Genomic DNA, 12,915 nt, shown 5'->3' with positions numbered 1-12,915 from the left:
TTCCAGGATGTGAGAGGACAGATTTCTGTGGTTTTAGGACCCCCCCCCCCCCACCATGTGTGGTGGTTTGTGATGTACAGCAAAGGGCTCCAGGCCTCCTTCCCCAGGCCCGTGGGGGGTGTGCAGGGATCCCCCGAAGGCAGCCTCCTAAGCCCGTCTACTGGGGCCCATGCTCTCCGGAGGGAAGTTCGCCAGTATGCAGTTACTGTCAAATACGGACCAGTTCGTAGGGTTCGCTCTGGTAAAATGAACTTTAAGAAGAAAAACTTCCTTCCCGACGATACAGGGAGAGAAGCGGCTTTGGCGCCTTCCTGTGCAGACCTTTCAAAGCCTCCCGAGAAAGGAATGAATTAGGAAAACTTTGCCCTTCACCTTCCACAGAAGCAAGAGCTGCTAAGTCCCCTGACGCCGGTTCCCCGGCCAGAGACCGAACGGGCCCGGAGGCCACGCTGATGGCAGCCAGCTTCCTCGCAAAGGGGAGCGGTGCCCCTGGGGTCGGGAAGAGAGAGAGACGACCAAAAACCAAAACCCAAGAAGCCCTTTCCAGGTTTGCATTTGGAACATTTATTTCAGGAAATACATTTCCAACACTTTTGTTATTTATACAAAAAGACGAATTTCTCAGGAGGCACATAGCAGAGGGCCACTGTGGAACAGAGCCCCGTGAAACTCACAAGTTTTCAAAATCTGGCTACAGAGAAGGAAAGCGAGAAGGGCACCCCGAGGCCGTGCCCACCGCGGAGGCCGCCCCGCGCCCCCGGGGCCCCGACGCTGAAGGCGGGGGTTTCCTTCGGAGCCTTGGGTCTTGGTTTTGGCAAAAACGCGGCAAGTCGGCAAGTCAACAGTTTCGCCAAGGGGTCCTTCCTGTCTCGGGTGGGGGGGTGAACGTGCAATGCAAGGACATCGTACGTGCACACGCACACGCACACGCCTGTCCGCATCCCCTTCCTCCCGAGGCTCTTCTCGGCGGTGGCAAGAAGCCAGCGGGGGGGGTAGGACAGACGTGTACCTCGCCTGCGTCTCGTCTAGTCTCGTCTCATCTCATCGACCTGAGCCAGACCCCGCGCTCTCCGGGAGGCAGGAGGGAGCGCGTGTGATCTGCCGTGCGTGGCGCGGACGGTGCCTGCTGGTGGCCCCGTGGAGACAGAGCGTGAGGGGGCGGGGGCGGCAGAGACCGGCCGGGCCACCGTCGGGGCAAACCCCCGTTCTGCAGCCCGACCTCGGGCTGTGCACAGCTGACTCCTGACCTCTCCCTCTTTGGCGGGTGGGGTGGGGGTCTTTACCGCGGGCTCCGCGGTGGCAGGAGCCCGGGGACATCTAGGGCAACAAAAAGCCTGGCCTCCCACCTCTCGGGGTCATGGTGTCAGCAAGGCCTGGGCCCGGGGGGGGGGCTGGATGTGTATCTGGGGTGACCACCCACGCAGAACTGAACCAGAGCATCTTGGGCCAGAGCGATGTCTAAACAGGCAGACAGACAGACAAACACACACACTCTCCCAGTCAGATGGCGGTGCAGGGCGAGGCCCCGGGGACCACTGGGGCCTCTCGGCACGGGCCCGGCCCCCTGCTGCCCGCACCTGCCACCTCTCTCTCCCCCAGCATCTCCACCAGATTCACTTGCTCGGACCTTCTCAGACGTGGTGGGGGTGGGCTGGAGTGGGGTGCATCCCTTCCTTCCTTTGAATGACTCGATCCCGGGGGGGAAGGGGGGACGAGGGAGAGATAAGGACCCGTCTCCCCGTCTCCCCGCGCTGCCCCGAGTTGCGGTGGAGGGGACGGTGGGGGGGGGGGGTGGGGGGAGCGCTGGCTCGTGGACGGCTGAGATAAAGGCACTTTCTGCTCCAGGACGAGCGGGCAGGTGGGCGGGCGGGCAGCAGCCAACGGGCCTCCCCGTGTCTAAGCAACTGGCAACTTGCGTCTCACAGAATTGACTATTCTGCCCTCCGGGTGGGGCAAGGGCGGGGGCTCTGAGTTATGGCCCGGGCCTCGGAGGGAGGAGGGGGCAGGAAGGGGGTCCAGGTCACCAGGCCGGCGGCCGCTCACGGCCACCACGCTCGGAGGCTGTGGCCAAGGGCCACCAGGAGCCGGGCCCGGGGTTGGGGGCTGGCTCTCATCAGCGGGTCCTGTCCTGCTCCTCTTGGCCATGGGACGGCCAGAGAGGCGGCCTCCTCTCCGAGGCCCGCCCGGTCCGGGCCCCACAGTCAGCGGCTAACAAGGAACACACTCAGGAGGGCACACGCCATCTTGTTACTGGGCAGCGTGGAAAGGGGCGGAGAATGATGACAAACGGAGGAAATTATATAAAATAAAACGGGGCGTGTGGGCGGGCCTGGGGGTGGCGGTGGAAGGGACTGGGGGGCGGGGTCCTGGGGGGTGGGGGTGGGGGTCTACATCTCCTGGGCTTCTGGCCCCTTCTCCTCGACGCCGTTGGACGTGCTGCCCTCGTGTAGACGCTTCACCCGGTACGCTTCGAAGTGGATGCTGCTGGTGATGTCCTTGATGTTCTGCATGTGTGTCCTGGGGGCGGGGGGCACGGGGAGGTCACAGGGCAGGCCACGGGCGGGGTGGGCACTGACCCAGGACTCCCACCGCCTGCCCCCTTCCACCCCACCCCACCCCCCCGCTTGGCTCTCAGGGGGCCCCCAGGAGGGCTCCCAAAGCCCATCAGTGGGGCGGGGTAGGGGGGGGCAGTCTCCGTGGCAACCCAGACCCTCTCAGCACACACTAATGCACACGCCTGCCCCTCTGTGTCAAGCCTGTGGCCAGTCCGGGCTGGGTGCACACTCCGAGGGGACAGGGCTGGCCTGTCCTTGCTGCCACCTAGAAGCACCAGGCCAGTGGCTAGTGAAGAACCACCGGTCCAGGGGAGCGGCCTGAGCTGGGGTGCTGGTCGACCCTGCGGTCCTGTGCTCAGGCTCTCCTCCCCCCGCAGCCCAACAGGAGAGACTGGAGAGGGGGGTCAGAAGGGCTTACAGTAGGGGTCTTTAGCAGCCAGGCCCTCCAACACGGTGGGGTCACCCCTGGAAGCCACGTCCCACCCCTAACCTGGGGGCCGCAGGGGCCACAGCAGGAGCCCCGCCCTCTCCAATCACTCGCCCAGGCCCAGCCCCCCCGGCACCCTCTCGATGGCCTGAGGATGGCTGCTTCCGGGCAAGGAGAAGCCTCTGCTGGGTCCAAGCGGTGGGGTCCGGGGACACTGGGATGGTCGCAGGAGACACCACCCCCATGCCCGGCATACAAGGACCCCTCCCTGGGGCCCTGAATCTCGCGGGCTCCGGCAGCAGCCGCAGTCCGAACCTGGCCCCTCCCGTCCAGGGGATTTTATCATACAGATTAAGAAGGGTTTTCACTTCCTGCTTCATTTCCCCGGAGGCGTTTTAGACCACGGGCTTCCGAGGTCCTCCTGGGGGGGCGGGGGGACGTGCTAGCTGCTGTCCAGGACCCCCGCCTGCTCCCCCACAGTCCACGCTCCTGATTTAGGGCCTTCTGGGGTCTTCAGGGGGCCAAGGCCAGCACCCCACAGCCCCCTCTCACCTGATAAGGAGGTCCCGCAGGTAGGCGAACTCACAGTGGGTGGTGTTCTCAACTGAGGAGACAAAATGGGCTTTAGCGGCACTGGACGCCCCTGCCCCGGCCCCGCGTCTCCCCTGCCCCCCCCCCGCCCCCAGTAGATCCTGGTGCCCAGAGGAGGCTGGGCCGGTGGGTAGAGGAGTCCCTGCTTCATCCGCGGGCACCGGGCGGCTGGCAGGCACCCGGTTCCACAGATCCCACCGTGGCGGGCCTGACCGGGCTCCTGTCCTCCACAGGGTTCTGTCTAGCAGGGACACGGCCCAGGAACCAGCCGGGCAGCAGTGGGGAGAGGGCTCCCGTAAGGCAGGCCGCTGCTCCCCGCTGGGGACCAGGGAGGTCTCCTGGGAAGAGCAGCCCGTCCCAGGGGATCCCGGAGGACAGGAGGGGCGGGTAACAGAGGCAGGCAGGAAGTCAAGCTGGGATTTTAAAGCAGCGGCCAAAGTGGCCCGCTGGGTGTCTTCCCCACACGCACACACAGGACGCACGGGGACGCGTACTGTGCGTCACCATTTACATCAAGCTATGGAACCAGCAACGTGGAACGCCCGTGTTGCCCGGTGACACCCAGAGGCCCCAGGGAGCGACAGGCCCAGCGGACGCTCTGCTTCGCGCACTGGCAGACCTCTCGGCCGAGAGGTGAGGGGCGCCGTCTGCCCTGAGGGCGGAGGGTGCAGGGGACAGCGGAAAAGGCGCCCGGCCCTGCACATTTAATCCAGTCTTCACACACCCCACGAGATACCACTCTGGCTCCTCCTCTGTGGGCCCGAGTCCGCCCCCCCGCCCCCCCCCCAAGCCGGCAGGCAGGGTCGGGGCGCAAAACCCCCAAGTGCCTCCGCCTTGCCAAGCTTTCTGGATTTTACTCCCACTGCCTCTTGCCTGGGTTCTACCCACCTCCCCCCACGTCCCCATCCCCGCGGGGCTGGGCCCTCACTAGAACCTTCTGCCACCTAACGTGGAGCGGCAGTGAGAAATGGTGGCAGGAGCGGAGCCCCGAAGCTGGGAATGTGAGCCTGTGGCTACTGCTTCCTGGCTTGGGGAAGTCCCCTGGCCTCTCTGACCCCCCGTTTCCTTGTCTGGAAAGCGGGGAGGAAATGTCACCCACCTCTCAGGGACACGAGAGGCCTGGGTGAGCTAACTGTGTGCTTCGTGACCCCCCACCTTCCTCCCGAGACGCTGCAGGCGGTTTCCGAGGATGGGTAAAGTATCTCGGGAGGGCGCACAGCAACTCGGAGAGAAGATCAAAGAAGCAAGACCAGGGATGGGGCAGGGAGGGCAAGAACGAGGCAAAAGCGCTTAACAACCACGCTTGCCGGGGGCGAGCACAGGGCGGCCGGTCCCCTGGCCAGTCATCAGTGCACAGGGTCCCGGGGATTAAGAAGCCACCTGTGTTCTAGGACGTGCGACGGTTCCGAGATGGGGCAGAAGCCTCCTCCGGGCTCCTCGGATGGGAGACCCACCACCTCCCCACCGTCCTTACGAGGTGCTGGGGGGCGGTTTCCCAGAACAATGTCAAGGTGAGCAGGTGCCACGGCACACAGGTCACGGGATATGCGGGCTCGAGGCCCCAACACAGGTGCCGGAAGCAGGAACCAGCCCCACGATTCCTGCGCGCCTGAGCTGGCCACCAGGGGGCAGCAGAGGCGTGCCCGTCACTGGACTGCCCCTCAACCCTCTCGGTCCCCGCTGGCCTTTCTTGTCGGACACCCCTCCACCCTCCAAAACACGCGCCCGTGAAAAAAGGGCCCTAAGGGGCAATGTTTCAGGACGAGCCCAGGTAAAGCCTGGTGGAGAGACTGCCACGTGGGACACAGAGGTGAGCGGCCCCCACAGAGGCACGACCGGGATCGAGGCCCTTAGACGAAGGGAGAGCTGCGGAAAGGCAGACCCAGCAGATGCTGGAGAACACCCAGGCAGAGGCTGGTTTAGAACACACCGCCCTGCACCGAACCCGCCAGCACCGGGCACCCCAGGAAGGTCTGGGGACTCTCCACGCTTAGAGCGTTTGCTGCCCCCAAAGCTCCAAGGTCTTTGGGACATTCTCCCGTTTTGCTAAAGTCTCGGCCCATAGTACCCATTTCAAGGATGGTGAAAACTGAGGCCACGGGGTGGGGGGGGTGGCTAAGAGACTTGCCCCATTTCACAGAGCGCCAGGGGCGGGAAGAACACAGTGGCCCATCTCAACCTGTCCTTTCTCTCCCGTCTGTTCTAAAGCGAGAGGAAGGAACAGAGTGGACGGTGGAGAAATGCCCGGGTACAGCCCACCTAAGGTGTTACCGCCCGAGCGGCTGACCCGTGTCTGCCAGAACCCCATACATACTTGTGAGCGACAGCTTATGTGGAGAGAACGTCTGAGGACGTAATTGAGGTAAAGAACCAAAGCGGCGGCCATCTTGGATTTCGGGTGGACACTAAGGCAATGACCAGTGTCCTTCCGAGGAGACGGAAAGACAGACACAGTCAGAAGGCTGAAGGCGGAGCGGAGACCGGGGACGCGCCAGGGGACGCGGAGGGTGGCTGGCAGCCACAGGAGGGAGGCCCGGAAGACATCCTCCCTCAGGGCCTCCGCAAGGAACCAGCCCTGCTGACATCTTGACCTCTGGCCTCCAGAACTAGGAGGGTAGGTCTCCGCTCCAAGCCACCCAGTCGGTGCTAATTTGTGACAGCAGCCCCGGGACGCGAAGATGTGGGGGTCCCGGGAAATTCTGCAGGGGGTGCGGGCCGCCTGGCTCTCGGACCCGGATGGTGCCGGAAGCCCACCCCCGCGCTAGGCCCAGAGAAGTGTGGTAGTTTGTCCAGGGTCACACAGCGCGCCTCCGAATCGGCAGCCCCGGAAACCCAGAACTCGGCGGGATCACGGGGCACCTTCTCTCTGGATGTTCCCCTGCCCCGTGGGCGGTCGGGATGGAGGGACGGTTCCATCGGCAAACGGCCGGGGCGCCCTGGACAAGCCACTTGCCCCCCCCCCCCCGTGGCTGAGTGGGGCAAAGCGGTGGACGCGGTCCCCAGAGCACCCAGTACCTTCGATGGTGCCCCACTTGGTTTTCCTTCCGAGGATCCTCCTTCCGTTCACTTGGTACTCGTGGTCGCTGCCCACCACAGCGAACGGGATCATCTCCTGCGGGCGGGACGGGCAGCGCGGGTCACGTGTGTGTGCACAGGCCGGTCCGCGCCCGGGGGCCCTGAGCCCGGGGCCCCCCACCACCGAGACCCTTGGCCTGAGGCGGCCACATGGGCCCTGACCCCTCCCGGCCCAGAGACCGCGTTCTCACGGCTCAAGGCCATCACACCCATGACCCCAGTCCCCACGGACAGGGCTAGGAGACCCCGCCGTGTCCTCTGGCGGGAACCGAGGGGCCTCTGGGAACGGCGTCCGGCCAGTCCGCTCACCCGGAACTTCTCGTTCACCAGCCGGTCCTCCGAATCTTCGTCGAACTCCTTCTGGGGGTACACGTCGATGCCGTTGGACAGCAGGTCCGCGGTGATCTGGGGGCCCGGAGGGGAGAGATGTGGGCGCCGTCCGCACAGTGAGCCGGACTGGCCCGCCAGTATCTGCCCACGCTGTGGCCTCCAGTAAGCGAGTGGCCCGGGCCTGGGGTCAAGGGCAGGATCTACGGGCGCAGGCGACCCTGGTATCTCCAGTTCTGGTGCCTCTTGAGTGGAGGGGGGCAGCTGCAGGCCCGCCAGGAGAGACGTGCAGCCGCCCGAGGGAGCCGGGTCGCTGTTCCTGAGCCCCGGGCTGTCTACTCTCTCCAGCTCATCCCACCCCGAAGACAGCAGCTCGGGGTAGCAGCGTCCTCCCTCGAGCTCTACCTGGAAACCCTCTGTCACAGCAGGCCCCGGATGCCGCACGGGCCCGACTGTCACCGCCCTTGACAGCACCCGCTACCCGCCATGCACGACATTCCCGTGCACGGCCGTCATTTCTGCCCTAAGCACAGACCCACACCCGTGAGCAGCTTCAAGGGGCTTTCTCCTTCCTTCTCCCTCCTGCAGACACAGCCACAGGAGACAGTCCTTCCCTAAGCATGCTGGGAAAATCTCCAGCATCGGGGCCTGTGGAGCCTGGGGGATTAGACCGAAGGGCCTCCTCGCTCACGCCCACTGGGGCGGAGGCTCTGCGGGGCCCCGCGCCTCGGTTCTCCAGGTGGTTCTGACGTGTGGCCGTGTGGAAGCAGCAGCCCAAGGCGCATCCTCCTGCTCGACAGCAGCCCGAAGCGGGGCCACACGGCAGGGAAGGGAGGTGCGGCCACCTGCCCCCCCCCCCCCGGTGGAGACCACCCGTTTCGGATTTTTCTCCTCCAAGAAAAGCCCGGCGTGCTGTGTCTGACGGCCCCCGCGAGGAGGAAGGTGGAGAGACCTACCCGCTGTTTGAAGTAGACCCTCTCCTCCAGGGTCAGCGTGTCGGCCTTGGCGATGACGGGGACGATGTTCACTACTTTGCTGAGGCGCTTCATGAACTCGATGTCCAGGGGCCTGAGGCTGGAACAGAATGGCCTGGATGAGTGTTGGGCCGGCAGGAGCCGAAAGGACGGGCACGGGACGAGAGAGGGACGGCGGCCTGCTCCCGGGTGGGTGCATGTCAACAAGGCCAAGGCCGAGGGCTGAGTGCCGGCCAAGGAACAAGCGAGGGACGGCAAGAAGGAAGAGCCAGACAGGAGCGGGCTGAGGACAAGACCGGCTCTGAGCATGGTCCTGGGCGAGGTGTCCTCTCAGAGAGGCGCTGTCATTGCTCAGGTGGCGGTGGGGGCTTCACTCGGGAGGGGGAAGCGGAGAAAGGACCCAGCAGCTCCGGGCCTCCGGGACAGGCTGGCTGGCCGCTATCCAGGGCACCCCCAGAACCTCGCCCACTGGCTCCGGCCTGCCACAGTCTGACGGAAGCTCAGCCTTACCCTCCACCCCCCAGCCCCCGACCGGGCACCTGCTCTCGGCCGGTGTGGGGGTGGCTTCGCGGGGTCCCGGATGGCGGGCACGTTCCCTCCCACCCCGGAGCAGAGCCGTGCCCTCTCTTCCCCTGGGGCGACAGCAGCAGTCACAGACGGGGCACGGGGCTCTGAACCGGGATGGGACAGAACCGCCCCAACCCCCCAGGCCCCGCGTGGGACGTACGAGTGGCCGGTGGCCGGGATGAAGTACAGGCAGCAGTGGACACGCGTGTCCGGGATGCGCTTCTTGCGGTCGATGCTGACCTCCTCCTGCAAGTATCTCTCGTACTGGTCGTTGATGAACTTCATGATGGGCTGCCAGCTGCATGGGAGGCCCCCGTCAGCCCGCACCGGGACCGGCGCCCGCCCCGTCCCCCCCCCCCCCCCCCCCCCCGGGCAGGCCCCCCAGCTCCCCGAATCCCGGCCCGGCACCCCATCTTCTACCACAAGGGCCGGGGCTGCTGGGCTTTCTCAGCAGAGACCAGAGCCTTACCCGAGACCAGCCTCCCACGCGGCCCTTCGACCCCAGGGGGTGGTGGAGGGAGGGCAGGATTCTCGGGGTTTGGGGGCCTCCGAGGGTTTAGCAGCACCGCAGGCCAGGGGCACCCGTGAGCGCTCTTCTCCCAGGAGGAGAAGCCCCTGCAGATCCTCACCAGTTCTCATTGTTGATGTGGTCCCCGAACCCCGGCGTGTCGATGACCGTGAGCTTCATGCGGACGCCCTTCTCCTCGATATCTGCACAGAATCACAGTGCCCACCGAGCTCAGGGGGAGACCCCGGACCCCTACAGATACCCCGTGGGTCCCGCCTGCTAGGGACCCGACCGGTCCTACCCCGGGGCCTATACGGGGTGCCCATGGGTGGTGACCAGCGATGACTCCCCAGGTGATGCCGAGGAGATGACAGCCTCCAGGAGCAAAGCCCAGCAGGGGCCAGCGACAGTTATCCTGGGGAGCCCCCTGCCCACGGTGTCTGGTGGAAAACTCAGGTGTCTCCAGGGGGCTCCACCTGACCAAGGGCTGCAGGGGTCCCGGAGGGCATCCCTGAGCCAGACTTTCAACATGCCCAGCTCAGGGGACCTGGCGTCGACACCCCCGGCCCCCCCACCCCGGCACTCACCGTGCGTGATGGACTTGATCTCGATGGTCTTGGGGATGCGTTCCTCCGAGGTCGGCTGCACGGACTTCCGGCTGATCTTGGATTTGAAGAGGGTGTTGATTAAGGTGGACTTTCCCAAGCCGCTCTGCCCTGGGGAGGGGACAGGAGCCAATCAGCGGGCCCTGCGATTCAGCGATACCTGGGCGGTGCCCCCCCCCAGCACCCCTCAGCGGGGGCCCCCGGTCAGGAAGAAGGGCCGGGATGCCCAGGTGGTGGCCCGGCTCTCGTGGTGGGTGGCTTGTAGCAGGGCAGGGACCCAGAGTACCCAGCAGGAGCTGAGATGCAGAACAGCACAGGGGAGGCCAAGTGCAGGGCCAAGAGCAGGGACGGCCACAGGCTGGTGCCCACACCAACAGACCCTGCAGCTGAGAGGCTGACTGGCCAGCGAGCCCCCGGGGCATCAGGCGGCCCCCGAGCCCCAGAAGCGCTCCTGGCCTTGCCGCGTGTCCAGACCTCACCTGACCCGAGTCCCCTCCCACAGCAGGAGGGATGTGCTGGACTCAGCTGTGGCTGGAAGGTCCCTGCTGCTCACAACTGTCAGAATCTAGGGCTGGCCTTGCTGCTGCTGCTGCTGAGGACCCGCAGGTCCCGCTCACAGAGCCCTCGATGCACACCGGGCGCTGTCCTGACTGCGGCTGTGTAACCCTCCGCATCCCGCACCCAGGTGCTGTCACCCTCCCATCTGATGGAGGGGAAAACAGGGACAGAGCCCAGCGTGGGGACCGGAATCCAGCAGCCTAGCTCCAGGGCCCCGCCCTTGACCTGGGGGCGCCCACAGGGACCAGCCGCAGGTGCTTACAGGGTGTCTACTGGGTGCCAGGCATGCCTCATAGGTGCGTGCGCACACAGGACCCACGCGTGGAGCCCCTTCCCTGAGCCGCCTCAGGCCGTGCCAACCAATATATTTAAGAAAATTAAATTACGCCCATTTTCCGACTTTGATCGTCTGGCAAGGAAAAGTGCGGGCTCCCGGGATGCTGGAGGCCGACGTCGGGAATCCCGGGAGACGCTGTTCAGCGGGCCAGGGATCGGCCTCCCCCGTCCATCTCCCCCCACGGACCACCTGTTTGTGTCCCCGCCACGCTCAGGGGCAGAGCGACATCAAAGGTGCTGACGGCTCAGAGCCTGGAGCTGCTTCGGATTCTGCGTCTCCCTCTCTCTCTGCACCCCCCACCCCCGCCACCCCTGCTTCCGCTGTCTTTGTGTCTCAAAAGTGAATAAATGTTAAAATAATTTTTTTAATAATTAAAAAAAAAGGTCAGAACTGTTATTATTATCACCCTCGGCACTACTGCTTCCCGAGCGCCCATGACCACGTAGGGGCCACACACAATAACAACTGATTTGCCCCTCCCAGCCCTTTGGGGTCAGGATCACTCCGTTTTACGGATGAGAAAATCAAGGCAGGGAGAAGCCCCGGGGAAGACAGGACAAGCACCACACAGCTTAGTCCGGGGAAAAGTGGGATTCTACCCTGGGTCCGCGGAACCCCCAAACAGGTGCCCTCCCACCCCAGCTGCGTCTCAGTGGTGGGGGCCCTGCCGTGGGAAGAGGAGGAGGAACTGAGCCCCCGCTCTCTCTGCTCTGTGAGCTGAATCCTCGTCAGGCCCTCTCTGGGCCTCATCACTGCCTATAAAATGGGGCACCCTCTTCACAGGGTTTCTGTGAGGACATGGGACCCCTAGTGGCCGTCCGGTTCTCGTGGGGCCACCGGGAAGCCACCAGCCAGGCCTGCAGAGCCCTACCCAGGGCTGGGCCTGGTGATGCTTTGGCAGAAAGTGCAGGCCACTGGTCGGAGACCAGCCGGGTGGTCTCGGGTTCTTACTACGAGGAGGCCCCCCCCCCACCCCGAGGCGTGGGTGAAGCTGGGACCCCCCTGGCAGGTACACGGGCACACACACAACACCACACGCGCCTGCAGGCCTGGCGTGTCCACACCCATTTTGCACAAGGGCAGACTGAGCCCCGGAGCCCGAGGCGCCGGCCCACGGGGCTGGGGCCCAGTGCGGGGCGCATGCTCACCGACCACCATGATGTTGAACTCGAAGCCTTGCTTCATGGCCTTCCTGCGCATCTGCTCCAGGATGGAGTCGATGCCCACATAGCCGAAGTCCGCGGGGGCCTTTTCATTCCGGGGCGCGGGCACCTGCTTCAGCCCGGCATCTCTGGGGGTGTCGGCCATGTCGCCAATGCAGCCAGGAGCTGCCTCGGGGGCTGCGGAGAGAAGAGCGGGGGCGTTAGGGGGCCGGACACAACCATCTGCAAAGCGCCCACATCCCCGGGTGGTTCCGACCACCACGCCAGTTTCTCAGATGGGGAAACTGAGGCTCAGTCGCCCAAAGACCCCTTTGGAACACCCCAGCGCTAAACATCCCCCCCCCCCCCACACACACACACAAGGCACGGGACACAGAGCCCTTCGCTCAGCTCCGGGATGGAGTTGGCCCCCAGCCCTCCTCTTCCCAGCCTCCACCCTGCCCCAGGGCACCCAGGTGGGCCCTCCCCACCTCCTTCCCTGACTCAAGTCGGCCCCAACACCTGCTGCAGCCAGAACGCCTCAGGACCCTTGGGGTCAAACAGTCAAGTGTTTGCGGCAACCTGTGAGCCGGGGAGGGAGGAGCATCTGTTGTTCTGTCACTCCCGTCACTCCCGGGTGACAGGTGTTCAATCCCAGGTAGCCGCCAGTAGCCCTGGACGCAGAGGAGGCTCCCCCCGGGGCCCATCTGTTCCCGGGCGATGGCAGGCAGACGAGGCCCTGTGGCAGCTCCCTACCCGCCCGCCCCCCCCCCCCTCCGCCCTGGACTGGGCCCGGAGGGGGAGGTCTTCTTCCTGCCCAGCCTCTGTGTGCCCCCACCCTCAGACCAGGACGAGGTCTATGAACGGGCAGATAGGACAGAGCTTCTAGAAATAATTCCAGCTTCCGCGGTTTGTAGGTCAGAACCTTCCTCCCTGTCCGCCTTCCTCCCCTGGCCGCCCTCAGGAGTCCACACACTCAGGTCAGAGGCCTAGAGAAGGGACGAGCAGAAGGCACCCAGTGGGGACATGAGGGGCACTCACCCAGTGGAACTGGTCCCCACCAGGGTGGGGCAGGAGCACATGGGCCCTGGTGCAGCCCCAGACGTGCCACACACGCCCCACCACACCTCTGCTGGGCCAGCCCCTCAGCCCCGGTGGGGCCAGGCTCTTCCCGCCCCCCCAACCGCTGTGGAGGCCTTTCCAGGGCCGCTCACGGGTCTCCCGGAGCACCCCGAGCTCACGGGAAGGA

At 65.1% G+C, this 12,915-nt stretch overlaps 1 protein-coding gene across 9 annotated transcripts in view; it reads right to left on the bottom strand.

The window, feature by feature from the left end:
- Window positions 1-540: 540 nt before the first annotated feature.
- SEPTIN9 (septin 9) overlaps window positions 541-12,915 on the bottom strand; it is a 149,696-nt gene continuing 137,321 nt past the window's right edge. For all 9 annotated transcript variants that reach the window (XM_043585693.1, XM_043585697.1, XM_043585696.1 and 6 more), the window contains 9 exons: window positions 11,673-11,864; window positions 9,612-9,740; window positions 9,146-9,227; window positions 8,677-8,814; window positions 7,932-8,049; window positions 6,958-7,053; window positions 6,589-6,685; window positions 3,535-3,586; window positions 541-2,517 (listed from right to left, as the gene is read on the bottom strand). In XM_043585693.1, the coding sequence (XP_043441628.1) occupies window positions 2,388-2,517; window positions 3,535-3,586; window positions 6,589-6,685; window positions 6,958-7,053; window positions 7,932-8,049; window positions 8,677-8,814; window positions 9,146-9,227; window positions 9,612-9,740; window positions 11,673-11,864 (1,034 nt within the window). In that variant the 3' untranslated portion in view covers window positions 541-2,387. The remainder of the gene's footprint in view (window positions 2,518-3,534; window positions 3,587-6,588; window positions 6,686-6,957; window positions 7,054-7,931; window positions 8,050-8,676; window positions 8,815-9,145; window positions 9,228-9,611; window positions 9,741-11,672; window positions 11,865-12,915) is intronic.

Source organism: Prionailurus bengalensis, chromosome E1, assembly GCF_016509475.1.
Source record: "Prionailurus bengalensis isolate Pbe53 chromosome E1, Fcat_Pben_1.1_paternal_pri, whole genome shotgun sequence".
In the NCBI taxonomy this organism is placed as follows: Eukaryota; Metazoa; Chordata; class Mammalia; order Carnivora; family Felidae; genus Prionailurus; species Prionailurus bengalensis.
The sequence above is the reverse complement of the archived record's forward strand: the minus strand, read 5'-3'. Positions and strand labels throughout refer to the sequence as shown.